Raw genomic sequence first — 19,413 nt, forward strand, 5'->3', positions numbered from 1 at the left:
CGGAGCCGGGATTCGAATCCAAGCCCAGGCTCTTGCCACTGAGCCACGCTGCTTCTCAAGCGCTTAGTACAGTGCTCTGCACACGGTAAGCGCTCAATAAATACAATTGAATGAATGAACGGACCTAGATTTCACCTATCTCGCCACCAACCCCTCGTCCACGTCCACCCTCATATCCAACAGACAACTACTCTTCCCCCATTCAAACCCTTATTTGTTTTGTTGTCTGTCTCCCCCTTCTAGACTGTGAGCCTGCTGTTGGGTAGGGACCGTCTCTAGATGTTGCCAACTTGGACTTCCCAAGCGCTTAGTACAGTGCTCTGCACACAATAAGCACTCAATAAATACGATTGAATGAATTTGTTAAAGCGCTTACTATGTGCAAAGCACTGTTCTAAGCACTGGGGCTGGATACAAGGTGATCAGGTTGTCCCCCGTGGGGCTCACAGTCTTCATCAGGCAGAAACTCCTCACCCTGGGCTTCAAGGCTGTCCATCCATCCCCTCGCCCCCTCCTACCTCACCTCCCTTCTCTCCTTCTCCAGCCCAGCCCGCACCCTCCGCTCCTCCGCCGCTAATCTCCTCACTGTACCTCGTTCTCGCCTGTCCCGCCATCGACCCCCGGCCCACGTCATCCCCCGGGCCTGGAATGCCCTCCCTCTGCCCATCCGCCAAGCTAGCTCTCTTCCTCCCTTCAAGGCCCTGCTGAGAGCGCACCTCCTCCAGGAGGCCTTCCCAGACTGAGCCCCTTCTTTCCTCTCCCCCTCGTCCCCCTCTCCATCCCCCCGTCTTACCTCCTTCCCTTCCCCACAGCACCTGTATATATGTATATATGGTTGTACATATTTATTACTCTATTTATTTATTTTACTTGTACATTTCTATCCTACTTATTTTATTTTGTTGGTATGTTTGGTTCTGTTCTCTGTCTCCCCCTTTTAGACTGTGAGCCCACTGTTGGGTAGGGACTGTCTCTATGTGATGCCAATTTGTACTTCCCAAGCGCTTAATACAGTGCTCTGCACATAGTAAGCGCTCAATAAATACGATTGATTGATTGATTGATTGATTCATCCCCATTTGACAGACGAGGGAACTGAGGCTCTGAGAAGTTAAGTGACTTGCCCAAGGTCACACAGCAGACATGTGGCAGAGCCGGGATTCAAATCCAAGCCCAGGCTCTTGCCACTGAGCCACGCTGCTTCTCAAGCGCTTAGTACAGTGCTCTGCACACGGTAAGCGCTCAATAAATACAATTGAATGAATGAATGAACCTAGATTTCACCTATCTCGCCACCAACCCCTCGCCCACGTCCACCCTCATGTCCAACAGACAACCACTCTTCCCCCATTCAAAGTCTTATTTGTTTTGTTGTCTGTCTCCCCCTCCTAGACTGTGAGCCCGCTGTTGGGTAGGGACCGTCTCTAGATGTTGCCAACTTGTACTTCCCAAGCGCTTAGTACAGTGCTCTGCACACAGTAAGCGCTCAATAAATACGATTGAGTGAATGAATAAAGGCAAATCTCCTCCAAGAGGCCCTCCTTTCCTTTAACTCCCCCATCACCCTGACTTGCTCCTTTTATTTATCCCTCCTCCCAGCCCCACAGAACTTGTCTCCATCTGTTGCCGATTTGTAATAATTATACCAATAAGACTCTCTGATAAGCGCTTACTATGTTCCCGGCACTGTTCTAAGCGCTGGGGGCGGGGGAGGGGGAAAGATACAACGTGCTCAGCTGGTCCCGGTCTTCACCCCCATTTTTGCACGTATTTATTACTCTATTTTCCTTGTACATATTTATTCTATTTTGTTAATATGTCCTGTTTTGTTGTCTGTCTCCCCCTTTTAGACCGTGAGCCCGCTGTTGGGTAGGGACCGTCTCTATATGCTGCCGACTTGTACTTCCCAAGCGCTTAGTACAGTGCTCTGCACACAGTAAGCGCTCAATAAATACGATTGAATCAATGAATATTTATTTTGTTTATTTTATTTTGTTAAAAGGTCCTGTTTTGTTGTCTGTCTCCCCCTTCTAGACTGAGCCCGCTGTTGGGTAGGGACCGTCTCTGTACGTTGCCGACTTGTACTTCCCAAGCGCTTAGTCCAGTGCTCTGCACACAGTAAGCGCTCAATAAATACGATTGAATGAATGAATGAATGAATCTGTAATTTTTGTTTTTATTTAATGTCTGTCTCCCCATCTAGAGTGCAAGCTTGTTGTGGGCAGACATGTGTCTGGTTACCGTTACATTGTACTCTCCCGTTCTTAGTCCAGTGCTCTGCACACAGTAAGCACTCAATAAATACGATTGAATGAAGGAATGAATGAAATACGATTGATTGAAAGGGACCACTTTAGGGTATGGTGCCCTGCGCTGGGAGGGAAAACTCCAGCAGGAGAGGTGCTGGAGGGGAGCGGGACCCCACTCCACAAAACTCCCTCTGGTCTTCCAATAATAATAATAATAATGGCATTTATTAAGCGCTTACTATGTGCAAAGCACTGTTCTAAGCGCCGGGGAGGTTACAAGGTGATCAGGTTGTCCCACTCTTGCTGAGGCCAGAGCAGGTTCAGGGCCCCAGCAGACAGGAAAGCAGGCGACTTTTACGAGTGGCGGCCTGAACTTCAAATACATTTTTAGCAACGTTTTCCCTCCCACTCAAGTCAACAGGCCACCACTCCCCCCACCTTCAAAACTCTCCTAAAATCGCATCTCCTCCGAAAGGCTTGACAGCCATTAATTTCATTTCCCCTATCCCTTTTCTATTTTAATACCTGTCCCTGCTCTAGTTCCTGCTGGCAAGGAGCACGTCTACCAACTCTTCGTAAAGCACACCCTACACACGGTAAGTGCCCAGCAATAATTTCTACGTAAACTACATATCTATATAAATGTAATTTATTTATATTAACATCCATCTCCCCCTCTAGACTGTGAGATGACTGTGGGTGGGGAATGCGTCTCTGAGAGAACCCGTGCAGAGGTATAAACACCGCTAGTGTGTTGCACAGCTCCAATTGTCCTCTCTGGTCCCCACAGTTGTGTTCCTACGGGGGATCAGAGTGCCACGAGTTGAGTAGGGGGGTGAAGGGGAAGGGGGTGCATTGCCAAGGGCACATTGTGTTCGCTCTGAGGCCACTGATGGCCACAGCAGAGTGGCTATGGAGTGGCAGCAGGCAGATACAGCTGTAGCTCCCGGTCTCCCTACCATCTTGCAGGAATTTCCTCCAGGCCCGTTCACTTTCTGGATGCCCCGGGTGGCTCCCTGGTCAAAAGCCCTGCTCTCTGATTGCAGCTTCTCCCCTGCTTCTGGCCATTCCCACCCCCTCTTTCAAGGGATCCCACCCCGGTGAGGGCGGCCCACCGTCGCACGAATCGCCAGCACCCGGGGACGCCGCGGCTCCATCTTCACCGACTGTTTATTTGAACCGAGCGAAGGGGTCTACAGAGGACGCGTAAGGCTGAAGTTACCCTTGAGACTACAAAGCCGGGCCCCCGGGGGATCAGAGACGGGAGGAGGGGGGGATGCGACACTAACAAGAACTCGTTGGCGGGACGCCGCCCAAGCCGCGTAAATACACGGGACGCACTGCAGACCATTTCACAGTTTCCGACAAGAGCTGTTATGTTACAGCTTTACATTTCAGGTCACGACCGCGCAGCTTCCGTGCGGCCTTGGCAAGCGGCCCAACGGTCCCAGCCCCGTGCCGCCCGCCGGCCCCGGGACGGACACACGGGCACGGTGACACACGGCACGCACAAACGGAAGCCAACGCAACGTACGAAAGATCCCCCAAAATCAGATCGCTTAGTACGACGACGCTCTTCATGTTACAGGAGGAGAAGAGGAGAGGCCTGGGGGGGGCGGGGAATGCTGTGGGCTTTCAGGGAAGACGACCCCTCGCCCTCGCAACGTGGAGATCGCGCTGGTCTGCGCACCCCCGGGAGGAAAAAAGCAGACTAAAACCGGGTTGTTTAAAAAAAAGAAAACAAAAATACAGCATAAAACACATCCTACATGTACAATAAGGGGAATTGGGCCCGGACCGTCGTGTCCGAATGCCCAGGTAATAAATACGGCCGGCGGCGGGGGGGGTGGGAGCCACCCGAGGACAGGGCTCCCGTCTCCGTCGCTCTGCCGCTAAAACCTACGAAGGGCTTGGTGGGGGCTGGCGGCAGCGGGAGCTGAGGGGCGTCGGGCGGACTCCGGCCCCCCAAGGAGTCGCCGCCGTCGCCGGTCACCCGCAGGCCCGGAGGTGGGGGAGGGTGCGTATGTGTGTGTCGGAGGGGGACGGGAGGAGAAGGGTGGAGCTCGCCTGTGCCCGTAGCGGGGACGTGGTACCCGCCTCCGTTACATGCTCATGTGCTCCGGGAGAACATACGAAATGTCGTCCCACGGGTGACGGTAGAGGCCTTGCTTGAGCCTCTTCTGGTCGAGGTAGTGTCCTGCACAGGGGAAAGGAAGGGGCTGTTTAGGAGTTGGGGAAGGGAGGGAGAGGCTCAGGAAGGGAAGGGGTCTGTTTAGGAGTAGAGGAGGGAGGGAAGATACTTCCACGCCAAGCAAAGCGTCTCTCGGGTTGCCCCAGCCGGCCGGAATTGGGTAAGCCTTAGGTCTCGGCTGCCAGGCCGAGTCGCTGAGCCACGATGGCTCTCTGGGGCTCCCGCCGGGCCCCGAAACAGAGACGTTGGGGGACGGGGTGAGGGGGAGGTAGGACGGGAGCCGAATGAGGACGGCGGCCTCGGTGAGACGCCCAGAGTTCGATCCTCCCCAAGCTGGACTCACCAATGAATCCCATGCTCCGTCCCAAGACGAAGATGCCGTTGAGAGCTCCGATGTCGATGTATTCGTCGGCTTCCTCCCTGAAACACAGGCGATTTTCCAGCTTTACCGACATCAGGGTTCAGCTGCGCTTGGCCGGGCCCATCCTGGGAGCGCCCAGAGCCCCAGCCCCCCAGTGCCGGCGGATCCAGTTCGGCCCCGGGCCTCGGAGGGGCTCACCGGGTGAACGAGCCGCAGTTCCGCAGCATGTCGACGAACGCGACGCCGATGAACCCGTCCACGTTCAGGATGAGGTTCGGCTTCTGCGGAGGGGAGACGGCGTGTTGGAGGCCGAGCCCAATCCACGGGGTACCGCAGCCCTGCTCCCCGCCCCCGTGGAGCGCCCGCAGGGCCCTCACCTTTGACGTGGTGATCTTCTCGACCTCCAGGGCGTAGTCCAGCAGCGGGGTGGCGGGGAAGTGTTGTTTGACGTAATCCTTCAGGATCTGCACTCTCATGTCCGGGTTGTTGATCTGGAAGCCAATCCCAGTGGTCCGGAGGCCTCTGTCTGGCTGAGGCCAGATTCCCCTCCATGCCATCCTTTGGCACCCCGCCGCCCCAACCCTGAGGAGTTCAGGCTGCCGCCACAGGGTGCCAGGGACTCATTTATCCTGTACCTACCCCGGCATAGCGCTTGGTACATAGGTCCTAAATACCCCAATTATAACTGGGGTCGGGGACAGGGATTGGCAGAAAGCTAGTTTGACGTCCAGCCGGTTGGACCCAGGCACAGGTGGGGGACGGCGAAGGCAGAGCCAGCCACGCTCACCCCCCGGCCCTTACCGACTTAACCCTATGTCCGATGCCCATGATCAGTTTTCCCTCCTTCTTCATCTTGTTCACAAACTCCATGGGGATGATGCCGCTGTCGAAGGCCTTGCTGAACATCTTGGCCGCGGCATCCAAGGCCCCGCCAAACCGGTCTCCCTGCATCACAGACCTCCGTGTCACCCGGGGCCCAGACCCTCCGACCAGCTGCCCGGGAGAGATGGGCGCCCCAACTCTCACCACGGGCCATTCCACCCGGGGGTCTTACAGATAAGGACCACGGAGAACTAATCTGCCCTACCCCGAGGGAGGCCCGGGCAAGGAAAAGCGAGGGATCCAGGCACCCCGGACCCACAGTCGTAATCAGAGGCTGGGAACGCGGGTCCCAGCAGGGCTGGGTTCGCAGATGGAGACCACTGCCTCAGCCCCCTCGACTCCGCATGGAGACGGGGGCTGGAGCCCCGTGTTGGACACGGCACACCGGTCGGTGGCGGGCGGCAGGGAGGTGCGAGAGAGCGTGGGGGCGGCCCGGGGCCGGGACTCACGATGGTGAGCAGGCCGGACGTGAGGCTGGAGACCAGATCCTTGCCAGCCCGGGCGCAGATGATTGTGTTGTGGGCTCCGGAGACAGCCGGCCCGTGGTCCGCCGTCACCATCAAGCACATCTCGATGAACTGGCAGGAGTACTTGGGCAGCCTGAAGGCCGGGGGGACGGGAGGGGAGAGAGGCGGCGGTGAGAGAGACACCACAGCCCCGGGCCCGAGGCAGACTCCACGTCAGCAGGTCCCACGCCATGGCCAAGGAGACCAATCGGGGAAGAGGAAAGAGAGGGGTGATGGAGGGGCATGTCAGGGGGCGGGGGACGGGGAGAGGAGCGGGAAAAGGAGGGGAGGACTAGGCAGATAAATGACTTTCTCCCTGTTGAGGGCTTCCCAAGCTGTCCTTTCCCCCTACTCCCACCACCACAGGAGTCGGGGAGCAGCTGGCCCCTCCAGTGCTTGCTGCCAACCCCCACCTCTGTTCCAAGAAAGACGGGGGAATCTAATTTGCAAAGACTCCAACGAACAGGACTCCCATTTCCGCACCTCACGTCCACCCTCCGGGAAGCTCTTCTTCTCACCGTTCCCCAGTCCGGTGCCCGCACCTACCCACCGCACCGCAAGCCCCCACCAGACGCTGAGCTGGCCCTCTTGAGGCTCCCAGCTCCCTGAGGCGGGCCTGAGCTGGCCACAGCACGGGGTCCCAAGGCTCTCACCGTCTCTGGAACCAGAGCAGGCCCAGGACCCCGCCGATGCCCATCTCCTCCTTGAACACCTCGGTGATGGGCATCCCGGCGTAGATCAGCTCCTGGCCCCGCTCGTCGCAGATGCTGGTCATGAAGGAGGCGGGTTTGCGGATCAGGCCCAGTTCCTGGGGTATAAACAGAAGCTCCACAGCTGCCCCTGCTCACCTATCCCAACCCCCATACGTGTCTATGTCTCTCTCTGCTATCTGTGCTTGTGCTCCCGGGGGTCAGGGTTTGCCTGGACAGGTGTGGGGGCACCCCTACTCTCCCGTCAGACAGGCAGCCCCCCGAGGCAGGGACTGTGACTTCTCCCTCTGACCCTCCCCAAGGCCTCAGTGGCATCTGTTCATGGCACTACCATCCTTCCCGTCTCACAAGCCCGCAACCTTGGTGTCATCCTCGACTCTGCTCTCTCGTTCACCCCTCACATCCAAGCCGTCACCAAAACCTGCCGGTCTCAGCTCCGCAACATCGCCAAGCTCCGCCCTTTCCTCTCCATCCAAACCGCTACCCTGCTCCTTCAAGCTCTCATCCTATCCCGTCTGGACTACTGCATCAGCCTTCTCTCTGATCTCCCATCCTCGTGTCTCTCCCCACTTCAATCCATACTTCATGCTGCTGCCCGGATTGTCTTTGTCCAGAAACGCTCTGGGCATGTTACTCTCCTCCTCAAAAATCTCCAGTGGCTACCAGTCAACCTACGCATCAGGCAAAAACTCCTCACTCTCGGCTTCCAGGCTGTCCATCCATCCCCTCGCCCCCTCCTACCTCACCTCCCTTCTCTCCTTCTCCAGCCCAGCCCGCACCCTCCGCTCCTCTGCCGCTGCTCACCTCCACATTGTACCTCGTTCTCGCCTGTCCCGCCGTCGACCCCCGGCCCACGTCCTCCCCCGGGCCTGGAATGCCCCCAATCCCCCTGCCCATCCGCCAAGCTCGCTCTCTTCCTCCCTTCAAGGCCCTGCTGAGAGCTCACCTCCTCCAGGAGGCCTTCCCACACTGAGCCCCTTCCTTCCTCTCCCCCTCGTCCCCCTCTCCATCCCCCCATCTTACCGCCTTCCCTTCCCCACAGCACCTGTATATATGTATATATGTTTGCACATATTTATTACTCTATTTATTTATTTATTTTACTTGTCCATATCTATTCTATTTATTTTATTCTGTTAGTATGTTTGGTTTTGTCCTCTGTCTCCCCCTTCTAGACTGTGAGCCCACTGTTGGGTAGGGACTGTCTCTATATGTTGCCAACTTGTACTTCCCAAGCGCTTAGTACAGTGCTCTGCACACAGTAAGCGCTCAATAAATACGATTGATTGATTGATTGATCTGGAGGGACGGCGGGATTTTATTTCTATCAATAATGGGCGAGGTAAAGGACCCATCACTCCCAACTCCCCAAGGTAGCGGCGGCAACCCTCCAGCTTGGCATCTGAGAGAGGGGCCCGCCTCTCCCTGCTTGGCTCAGCTGGCTGCGCCCCAGGTCATAAGTTAGAGTCGCTCCCGAAGGGACGAGGGGACGTTGCAGGTACTTGCCTGCCAACCCCCAGGCCCCACCGCTAGCCCAGGACCAAAACCCCCCCTGGAACCCAAAAAGCCAGAGCCTTGGGCTGGAGCCAACCCCCTGCCCCCTCGCCGCCCTGGGCCATCACTTACCCTGGCCCAAGAGTAATCCATAGGGACCGTCGGCGGGGGCACCTCTTGAGCAGGGACAATCACTCCCCTGGCCACGAGATCTTCATACACAGACCTGGGGGAGAGACGGGGGAGAGGACATCAAAGGGCTTTCCCCGACGCGATCAACCAAGCGGCCCTCTGGGATCCCTCTCATTGTCGAGGAGCAGCATGGCTCAGTGGAAAGAGCGTGAGCTTTGGGGTCGGAGGTCGTGGGTTCAAATCCAACTGTCAGCTGTGTGACTTTGGGCAAGTCGCTTCACTTCTCTGTGCCTCACTCACCTCAACTGTAAAATGGAGATTAAGATTGTGAGCCCCTTGTGGGACAACCCGATCACCTTGTAACCTCCCCAATGCTTAGAACAGTGTTGGATAGGGACAGTCTCTATATGTTGCCAACTTGTACTTCCCAAGTGCTTAGTACAGTGCACACAGTAAGCGCTCAATAAATACGACTGATTGCACACACTAAGCGCTTAATAAATGCCATCATTATTATTACTATTCCATTCCTCTAGCTCAAGAAATTCCACTCCACCTCCCTTCTCCCCAAACTAGGTATTGGTGCAATTGGGGCACCCCTGGTCTCAGGGCCCAGGTGGGGCAATCCTGGCTTTGGTTGGGTTGAGTTGGGCCAAACCCAGTCCCGGCTGGGGTGAGGAGAGGAGAGGAAAGGAGGCAGACCCCGGGCCTTGGCTTGGCGGGTTCTGGGATGGGGGGCACTGACAGCGGAAGCACGAGTGGGCTTACTGAATCACATCTCCCAGCTCATCGAAGCTCCGGGGCACGTAAGCACCAGCCTCCTTCAGCGCCTGGTTCTTGGCCACTGCGGTCTCTGACGCTTGGTTGGCACAGGCGCCCGCGTGGCCGAACTGCACCTGGAATTGCGAACCATCCATCTGTTAAGCCGGGCCCTGGCCACCTGATTCGGAGGCCACTGGGCTCCAGACTTCTCTTTCCCCTCAGGCCCCTCCTTCCCTTCACAAACGGTGTTGGCTGAGCTCTAGGCACTGTTCTAAGCACTGGGGAAAGAAGAACAGAAGCAAGACCCCGCTCCCAATTCCGGCCTTCCAGGAGCTCACATACTGTAACAGGAGAGACTGGCAAACAGTCACTCACAAACAGCACCCGCCGCAGTAGGAGGGAGGTCAAGGACAGTCTGACTTTGGCTAGGCATCAATCCCAAGCAGGGTATCTCCCTTACAAAGCCAGGGCTACAACCCTGCCCACAGAGTGGTCGTTGAGGTGTCTTCTCTCTGCTAGGGCTCCTGATGTTCCTTTACCCCTGCCCCCCAACTTCCCCGACTTCCCCTGCACCCCTCTTGGCAACTCGCTGCTCCTCCAAGGGGCCCAGTGCCCCAGCCCGTCGTTCCCACCGCAGCCGCCCACCTCAGAGGAGAACATGGTGGCACAGGTCCCGATGCACCAGCAGACGATGGGCTTGGTCAGCCGGCCCTCCCGGATGCCCCGGCAGATGCGGTATTCTTCGGTGCCGCCAATCTGGCAAGGGAGAGGAGAGCGGTTGGGCCGCGGCTCCCGACCCTCTCAACGTAGGCTGGGTGGCCACCCACGTGGGCTCGGGACCCAGAGGAAGCAGGCTAAAACCAAGGGGACAGTGGATTCAAGATGGAAAAAGCTCCCTCAGTCACGGAGGAGGGTCTAACAAGGACCCAGTGAGGAGTCTGCCAGCAAGGACATGGATGGGTGGAGGTTATTGGGAGAGAGAAGGTTTGGAGGGCACGACTCCTGGATCGGGGGGAAGGTGGGACTCCTCCACCTTGCAGGAGAACAGGACACGTGGCCATCTGACCCGGATGGGTTAGGGTTGGCTTGCCCACAGTTGGGGGGACCAGACTAGTGGGCTCAGGGGAGTTATATTGGTATTTGTTAAGCGCTATGTGCCAGGCACTGTACTGAACACTGGGATGGACACAAGCAAATCGAGTTGAGTTATATTGATATTTGTTAAGCGTGATGTGCCAGGCACCGTACTGAACGCCGGGATGGATACAAGCAAATCGAGTTGGACAAAGTCCCTGTCCCACGTGGCGCTCACAGTCTCAGTCCCCATTTTACAGATGAGGTAACTGAGGGCCAAAGAAGTGAGTCCGATGTTGGGTAGGGACCGGCTCTATATGTTGCCGGTCTGTACTTACCAAACACTTAGTACGGTGCTCTGCACACAGTAAGCACTCAATAAATACGACTGAATGAATGAAGTGAGTTGCCCAAGGTCACACAGCAGACAAGTGGCGGAGCCAGAATTAGAACCCATGACCTTCTGACTAAGAACCCTGTGCTCTATCTGATACGAATGCTGCTTCCCAGGATTATCCAGCCCTGAAGGCTTCTTTCCCTCACTCATTCAACTATATTAATTGAACACTTCCTGGGTGCAGAGCACTGTATTAAGTGCTTGGGAGTGTACAAAGTAACAATAAACAGAGACATTCCCTGCCCACAAAGAGCTCACAGTCTAGATGGGGAGACAGATGTTAAAATATACATAAAGTCCTCATTTGAGGACCGGGACCACAGGGACCTGTGGCCTTCTCTAAGACACTGGCAAGGGAGAAGCGGGCAGGGGCAGGTTCTGGGCCTGCAGGGTGGCCCTGGGCTGATATTCTGACCATTTCCACCCAGAAAGGGGAGTTTCTGCCAGAGTCCTGGGATCCCCATCCCTCCAAGCCAAGGAGGGGCTACTGGTCTGATGGAAAAAGAGTGGGGCAGGGACAGAAACCAAGGCCGGGCGGGGGCTGGAGGCGGGGACGTTGGCCGGCGGCATGCCAGGGAAGGGGTCGCTGGCTGTGACGGGGGATCGGGGTGGGAAAGCCGGAGGACCAGGTGGGGCCTGCTCTCTGCTCAGCTTCCCGGAGCCCTGGTCAGCAGGGTGCAACTCACTTCTCCCAACACCACGATCATCTTCACCCCCGGGGTGTCCTGGTAGCGCAGAACGTGATCCATGAACGTTGACCCCGGGTACCTGCCGGACGGGAGGGGAGAGACGGTGAAGGGGGTCAACAGGCCAGGAGGGGAGGGCAGCAACGATTCCTGTCAATCCCAGGGCACCTGTGCTCGTTCACCCACCTGAACCCCTACTGAACATCTCCACTACCGTCCTTACTGTTTGAGCAGGCAGTGATTCATCTGCCCGTCTTCCCTTTCCCTTCCTCCCCGACTTGAGATACCATTCTGTGTCTGTCTCCTGTTAGACTGAAATCTCCTTGAGGGTGGAGTTGGAGACTCTGACCTCTTCAGTAATAATGACGGTATTTGTTAAGCGCTTACTGTGTGTCAGGCACCGTTCTAAGCGCTGGGATGGGTACAAGCAAATCAGGCTGGACACAATCTCTGTCCCATGTAGGGCTCAGCCTCAATCCTCATTTTACAGATGAGGTAACTGAGGCTCAGAGAAGTCACCTGCCCGAGGTCATACAGCGGACAAGTGGCGGAGCCGGGATTAGAACTCATGGCCTTTTGTGCCCCACACCTGTGCTCTAACCATTATGCCAGAGATGCGGGGGTGATGGGGACACGGACCACACTCAGTCTTACCAAGGGAGGACACAGAAACCGGGGTGTGGATGATGGGGAAGAGAAGGCAGACCTCAAGATGCCCAGAGTTGTCATTAACTTCCCCATCCTTTACCCCAAAACACACCTGTTCCCGACAACCCCATCCAAGCGCCCCCCCCGAAACACACACACACCTGTCCCCACCGATAGCCACGCCCTCATAGACGCCATCGGTGGTCCTGGAGATGATGTTGTTGAGTTCGTTGGACATGCCCCCCGAGCGGGAGACATAGGCCACGCTCCCAGGGCGGTACAGCTTGGAGGCCAAGATGTTGTCCAGCATGCCGCCTGTGTTCCCAATCTTGAAACAGCCGGGCTTGATGCCACCCACCTGCAAGCAGAGGCAATGGGGGTGAGTCCCACCCTACTCTGCCCCTGTCCCCCCCACCCAGAGACTCTGGGCTCCCTGAACGGGGAAATTCTGGCTGGTGGAACAGGCCAGTGCCCAGGAGAAGCAGACACGGTATGCGCAACCCCTGCAGCTCCCCGGGTGAGAGCCACTCAGGAGTGGGAGCTGTAGGGACACTTTAGAAGGGGTAGTGGGGTAACTGGAGGGATGGGGAACGTGGAGGGATCAGGTTGGAATAAACGAGAGATGGTGGCGGGTGAGGGGGCAGAGGACCGCTTACAGTGGCGGGGCCGATGATGGTGACACCCTTTTGATCTGCCTTTTTGATCAGCTTCCGGGTCAAGGCCTCAGGGATGCCCTCGGCGATGATGGCGATGGTGCGGATCTGGGCCCAGAGGCGGACAGACAGGGACCGACAGTTACGATTCTTCAGCACAACCCCGAGCCGGCCCATGGCTGAAGCCAGCTAATCCGGAGCTCAGGCCAGGCTGCGGGCTACTTAGCCTGGACCTCCCTGCTCCCTCCCCACCTCCACCAGGCCCCCTCCCCAACCTGCGCGTAGTTCATGGTCTCCAGGGTGCTGTCATAGGCCGAGCGCAGGGAGGCGAAGTTGATGAGGACGTCCACCTCTGGGTGCTTCTTCATGGCATCTGCCATGTTTTTGAAAACAGGAACCAGGATCTCTTTGTGTCCCCAGTAGAACTTCTGCTTGTGGTCCCCACTGCAGGAAGGTGGGAGGACGCGGTCATCACTCACACCCCCTGCCCACGGCCCCCCCCGCCACCTCCCCCCACGTCCGGCTGCCTGGGCTCACGTGAAGGGGTAGACCATCGCGGCCACCGAGGGCCCGTCCCGGGAGCAGATGTAGTCGAAGTCGAACATGCCCTGCACGGCGCGGGTCTGCATGCCCCACACGATGGCCTTGGTGTGGCGGCTGAACAATGTCGCGGACTTGCCTGGGGGTGGGCAGAGAGGAGGGGGTGGTCCGACCCACTCCGGCACAGCATCCCCGCCAAACGAAAGCCCCCCAGCTTGGCGGCTCCGCACCACGGGTCCCGTGGTGGCAGTCGATGGGCCCCCCAGCCCCCCGACACTGGTGAAGTGCCACGGCCCCACACTCAGCGGCGGGAGGACAAGGAGTCGATGGCCTGCAAGGGGAAGAGCGGGAGGAACTGGGAGCTGGAAGCAAAGCCCCGGGCCCAGGAAGGGCCGTCCCCAGCCAGACAACTTCCCAGGCCCGCTGTGAGCGGGCCGGGGCGGGCCAGGAGAGGTCGGCCGGGTGGCCACTGGGCAGAGATGGTGGAAGGTCAACTGGAAACTCCCGGGCCCCGAGTCTAGAGACCCCAGAGAGCAATCCCCAAACTCGGGCAGCCCCAGAACCCACTGCAGCCTCTGGTCACGAGGTGATCCCACTGCCCAACTCTGGGGTCCGGGGCAGGCCCCAGACCCGCCGACCCCACCCAGCAGAAGACAAGGAGGCTCCAAACTGCACAGCAAGCAGCTCCCAAAAGAGGATGACGGAGGGCCAACAGTTCCACGGCGCCGCTGGCCAGAGCCACTGCCCCCTCCCCAGCCGGCCCACCCACCATGTACTGAAGAGACCCTGAAAGGCCGAGTTCTGTCGTCTGCTCTGAGAATTTATTTCCCAGAGATTCCTCACATCCTCCTTCCCATCCATCGGCCCCCGCTCACTGGCCCCTCACTTCTTTTCCCGCTCTGAACCCCTCCCTGCCCGTCAGCCCTTCTCTGGAGGCAGAAGCTAGTTAGGGGTTCCCAGTGTGTATCTCCATGTGCTGCTCACTCCTCAGTCTTGCTGACCCACACGTCAAGGGGTGCGCAGTGGAGTCCTGGAGCCAGAGTGCCACCCCTCCCCGCCCCCAAACCTTCCCAGACCCACTTAATTCCCTCCTGGAAGGAGGGAGGAGGAGTCTGTGCCCGGGCAAGGAGGACGGACGCCCTGATTCCTGGCTCTGCTCAGCACCCCGGTCCCTCCCTTTCCCTGGACTGCGTCCCCGGGACACACGTCAACTTCCACCCCAAAGCCCTGCCAAGAACCAGATCCAAACGTGAGTCCCAGAAACGGCTGCCAAGTTAGAATGGGGGGGGTGTTACACAAGAGGCAGAGGCTGGGGAGGAAGGGGCTGGTGTTGGGGAGGCTGGAGGGCGAGGAAGAGGACGGGGCGGGGTCAGCTGGAGAGTGGGTGGGGGAGAGCCGCCCGACCAGCTAGACAACACTGCAGACTGTCAGGAGAAGACACACAGCCCGGCCAGGCCGCGTAAGCAGGACCAGACACACTCAGCCGGCTGCAGGAAGCCTACCTTGCGGAGCTCCTGAAGGTGGGACAGAATCTGTCAAAGAAAGAATGACCAGGGCACTGGGTGACCGCGGGCACCCCGAGGGAGCGCCCTGGGGGCGGGGGCGGCCGGCTCAGGCCTGGTGCCAGGCGGTGGCGGCAGGAGGAGGGAGGGAGGAAGGAGCTGGCGCAGAAGCAGTGAGATGGGAGGTCCGGGTGGAAGCGGGGCAGTACGGGGGGCAACGGAAGGGGAAGCAGCGGCTCCGCTCCACACACCCTCATGCCATCACCGACTTCAAACCGGGCAGCTGCTGGGCCCGCCCCATCCCTGGAAAAGTAACACAGGGGGCGGCTCTGCCCTCTCAGCACCGGGGCAGCCCCTCCAGAGTCCGACCACAACGGCCAAAATGGGGGGGACGGCAGGGCGCTCCCATCCCCAGAGAGAAGGGAGCGGGAAGGAGTGTAGCTGCGGAAAGAAGGGGGAAGGGTTTAGGCACAGGGGTCCCTGGGACTCGGCGGGGGAAGCAATTGGGAACTCCGGGCCGAGGCTGGAGTGACTCCACTGGCTCGGCCTCTCTGGAGGGGAGGGAGCGGGTGGAAGGAGGCTGCCGTTGGCACTGTTCAGATTCCGGCCCTCCTGTTCTCCAGGCCGCGGCCAGCTAGCTGGGGAGACGGCGGAGCCTCCGGAGACGGTCTGGTCAAAGCTGCTGCCGGCCGAGGCACCAGCTAAGGCCGCCTCCAGGGCTCGGAGACCTCGTTCGGCCGGTAGGGAGAGGGCAGGTGCCCACCCCGACCTCACCCCATGAGACCACCCAAGACACATCCATCCCCCCTGCCCGTGTCCTTCTGTCCGTACATCCGGGGCAGTGCAAGTTCCCAGAGCCCGCGCACGGGCTCACCTTGGGGCATGGCCGGTTTGGCCTTCTTGGCAGGAGCTACAGCCTCCTCAGTTTTGGATTCCGAGAAAGAAGCAGTTCGGCTGGGGGCGGGGGTCTGGGGAGAAGTGGGGGGTAGCTGGGTCACTCAACGGCCACTTGAACCTCTCCCTCTTTCCACTCCACCCCACCCCGGGGCTGTTCGAGGAGGACGTAGGGGACGGGACGGGACGGCGTGGGTTTGGAGCTGAGGTGGGAAGCGGGCCCAGCCTCGGGGGTGGAGGGCTTTCAGGTTCAGTGGCAATACAAGAGTGTACCGGCATCGGGCACGTACCGAGGAGCTGCCGCCGGCGTTGAGCAGGAAGTTGGCGGTGTGGGCCGCGGTAGGCGGCTGGTTCGGTATGGGCCGGTGCCCCAGGGCCATGCCCACAATGGCCGTCATGTGCGTCTCGGTGCCAAACACATGGATGGGTATCCCCGTGGTTTTTCCTGTGGCCGGGGAGAGGGAGAGAATGGGTGAGAGAGGGAGACCCGGCTGTGGGGAGGAAGAAAGGGTGCCAAAGACCTGGCAGTGTTCGTGTTCTGGGAGAGGGACTATGGGAAGGGCCCAAGATCCTGCCTTCAAGGGACTGCCAGTCTGATGGGGAGAAAAGTTAACTAGACTGTAAGCTACTTGTGGGAAGGGATCATATCTGCCAACTCCGCTGCCCTGTACTGTTTCAAGCACTCAGTACAGTGCTCTACACACAATAGGGAGCTTAATAAGTACAAATGATTGACTGATGGCCCCCATATGTGTCCCAAGTATCTGTGACAGATGCTTCCAGGCCCAGACGAGGGGTCGACGTTCATATCGATGTGACTGGGAAAGCGGGGTGACCCACTGGATGAAGTTCTAATCCTGACTCTGCCACTTGTCTGCTCTATGATCTTGGGCAAGTCGTTTGGCTCAATCTATGCTTCGGTTACCTCGTCTGAAAAATGGGAGGACTGTGGGACGTCGTGGGCTGTGTCCAACCTGATTAACTTGTATCTACCCCAGCACTTCGTACGCTGCCTGGCACATAGTACGCACTTAAATACCAGTTTTTTAAGGTACGGAGGATGAGGGTGGGCAGGCCTGATGAGTGAACTGTGTAGCAGCCAGGGAGAAGGGAGGGGAAGGGGTGCGATGGGGGCAGGGTCTTACCAACTTCTCCCATGACCCGCAGGCCTTCCTGGTAGTTGGGGCCGCCTCTTCGGACAAAGATGGTCACCGTGTGCTCCTTTAGGGGACCCTGGTAGTCTCGAATCGCCCGCACGATGCCCTGGATGCCGGCAGAAGACGGGGACCTTGCAGCAGCCTTCCCCCAGGTCACCACCGAGCTCATCTAGAGCCCTGCTGCCCAGACCCGGGCACCGTTCAGATGGTGCCGCAGGCTGCCCCACGGTACAGTGCTCTGCACACAGTCAGCGCTCAATAAATACGACTGAATGAAGTAAGTCCAGGTAGGTAGCAGTCACCGCTCCCCACCCTCTGGGCCCGCAGCCTGGTCCCAGCCTCCCAGCCCCGGTACCTTGAAGGTGGCGGCGACGTTGGTGAAGTTGGCAATGCTGCCGCCGATGATGAGAATCTTACCTGGGGGTGGAGGGGAAGACGTGGATGGTGTCACCCCCATACCCAGCCCCCCGCACTGGGAGAGTGTCCGTGGGAGCCCAGAACAAATCACCACCAGACAGCCCTGCCCCCTCAAATGGATAAGTACAGGCCGCTCTTTGATATTTATTTATTTATTTAACTTATTCATTTAACTTTTGTATTTATTTATTTCACTTATTTATTTATTTCACTTATTTATTTTACTTATTTATTTATTGTACTTATTTATTTATGTATCTTACCTATTTATTTATGTATTTTACCAATTTATTTATTTTACCTATTTGTTTATATATTTTACTTATTTACTTATTTATTTTACTTATTTATTTTACTTATTTATTTATATATTTTACTTATTTGTTTTACTTTTATTTATTCATTTTACTTATTTATTTATTTATTTTACTTATTTATTTATGGATTTTGCCTATTTATTTACTTTACTTATTTATTTATTTTACTTATTCATTCATCTTATTTATTTATTTATTTTACTTATTTAATTATTTACTTATATATTTATGTATTTTACCTATTTATTTATTTTACCTATTTATTTATTTTGCTTGTACATATCTATTCTATTTTATTTTGTTACTATGTTTCGTTTTGTTCTCTGTCTCCCCCTTCCAGTCTGTGAGCCCGCTACTGGGTAGGGACCGTCTCTGTACGCTGCCAACGTGTACTTCCCAAGCGCTTAGCACAGTGCTCTGCACACAGTAAGCGCTCAATAAATACGCCTGAGTGAATGAATGAATCCAGCGCTTAGAACAGTGCTCTGCACAGAGTAAGCGCTTAATAAAGGCCATTATAATAAATACGACTGATTGATACTCCTGCTTCCTTCCTGGGGGGCCTCCAGGAGGAACAGCCCCCTGCAACCGTGAGGAATGGACGTTGGACATGAAAACGTCTTAGTGGGGAAGGGGTGAGGCTCGGTAAGCCCAGAGTCTCTTTCTTCAGGATCGGGCCGGGCCTGCCGGGAGGCAGGGGATTAGACTCATCAGGGAATCTGGCAGGAAAGGCGAGGAAGGGCTGGGGTCTCACCGTCTTGGTGCTTCTCCCGGGTCATGAGGGAGAGGATGGTCTTGGCGTAGTCATAGGTCTGCTGCTCACTGGGCGCGCCCGAGTACTCGCCGTAGTTGGCCAGCTCAGTCACCCCGCCCAAGTCACAGATGGTGTCACTGCGGGAGGGGGAGAAACTCATCAGTGTTTCGAGCGCTTAGTCCATCAATAAATACGATTGATGATGATGATGACGATCAGTGCACCCGGTGTGGGGCGGAAGGGCTACTCAGAGCTCACTGGAGTGGTAGGTAATCGGATTGGACCCAGCTGCCGGGGCTGGGGGAGGGAGGAGGCGCCCACCTGAGGTTCCCACCCAGAGCCAGCCCACCTGCCCCGCACCTGTACACCACCGAGGCCCCGCCCCCGGCCACCATGGTCCAGATCCTGCCTTTGGGGTTCAGCAGGGTCAGCTTCAGGCTGGCGCCGCTCTTGGCGTCCAAGTCGGCGATGTAGGCCTCCTGCAGAGAACGGGAGGGACAGGCGCTCCGGTCCACCGCCTCCAGCCCCGGGACCCCTTTCCACCCCACAACTGCCTCCCTCCTCCAAGACCCTCCTGAGGAGGTCCCTGCTGGCCGGCTGGCAAGGAGGTGAGCCCCCCAACCTAACCTCACTCATCCACCACAGCCTGATCTGACAGACCCACACACAACACTGCTCTACCAAACCTCTGTGCCTCAATCTCATCTATTATTATTATTATGGTACTTATTAAGTGCTTACTACGTGCCAGACACTGTACTAAGCACTGGTCCCACCGCTGACCCCAGGCCCCGTTTTCCCTGTGGGCCGGGATCTCCCTCCCCTTCTTAGCCAACAGTCCACCATTCTCCCCACCTTCAAAACCCTCCTCAATATCACATTTCCGCCGAGAGGCCTTCCCACAGAAGTAGTGTGGCCCCTTGGTTAGAGCACAGGCCCGGGAATCAGAAGGATCTGGGTTGAATCCCGGCTCTGCCTCTCGTCTGCTGTGTGACCTAGGGCAAGTCACTTCACTTCTCTGGGCCTCAGTTACCTCATCTCTAAAATGGGGATTGAGACTTTGGGATAAGGTTTGCTTGTGTCCACC

General features: G+C 57.2%; 1 protein-coding gene across 3 annotated transcripts in view; it reads right to left on the reverse strand.

Moving 5' to 3' along the window:
- Positions 1-3,401: 3,401 nt before the first annotated feature.
- The window catches only part of ACLY (ATP citrate lyase), a 36,673-nt gene continuing 20,661 nt past the window's right edge, over positions 3,402-19,413 (reverse strand). For 2 of the 3 annotated variants that reach the window (XM_038753524.1, XM_038753525.1), the window contains exons 8-29: positions 18,687-18,805; positions 18,327-18,463; positions 17,194-17,255; positions 16,827-16,944; positions 15,972-16,126; positions 15,662-15,755; positions 14,788-14,817; positions 13,283-13,424; positions 13,021-13,189; positions 12,749-12,853; positions 12,254-12,450; positions 11,445-11,526; positions 9,933-10,043; positions 9,294-9,421; positions 8,526-8,619; positions 6,843-6,997; positions 6,133-6,283; positions 5,603-5,746; positions 5,179-5,292; positions 5,000-5,082; positions 4,784-4,860; positions 3,402-4,446 (exon numbers count right to left, since the gene is read on the reverse strand). In XM_038753524.1, coding sequence (XP_038609452.1) covers positions 4,352-4,446; positions 4,784-4,860; positions 5,000-5,082; positions 5,179-5,292; positions 5,603-5,746; positions 6,133-6,283; positions 6,843-6,997; positions 8,526-8,619; positions 9,294-9,421; positions 9,933-10,043; positions 11,445-11,526; positions 12,254-12,450; positions 12,749-12,853; positions 13,021-13,189; positions 13,283-13,424; positions 14,788-14,817; positions 15,662-15,755; positions 15,972-16,126; positions 16,827-16,944; positions 17,194-17,255; positions 18,327-18,463; positions 18,687-18,805 — 2,562 coding nt within the window. In that variant the 3' untranslated portion in view covers positions 3,402-4,351. The remainder of the gene's footprint in view (positions 4,447-4,783; positions 4,861-4,999; positions 5,083-5,178; positions 5,293-5,602; positions 5,747-6,132; positions 6,284-6,842; positions 6,998-8,525; positions 8,620-9,293; positions 9,422-9,932; positions 10,044-11,444; positions 11,527-12,253; positions 12,451-12,748; positions 12,854-13,020; positions 13,190-13,282; positions 13,425-14,787; positions 14,818-15,661; positions 15,756-15,971; positions 16,127-16,826; positions 16,945-17,193; positions 17,256-18,326; positions 18,464-18,686; positions 18,806-19,413) is intronic. The other variant, XM_038753526.1, reaches the window with a different exon arrangement.

This window comes from Tachyglossus aculeatus, chromosome 11 (assembly GCF_015852505.1).
Source record: "Tachyglossus aculeatus isolate mTacAcu1 chromosome 11, mTacAcu1.pri, whole genome shotgun sequence".
Classification (NCBI taxonomy): Eukaryota; Metazoa; Chordata; class Mammalia; order Monotremata; family Tachyglossidae; genus Tachyglossus; species Tachyglossus aculeatus.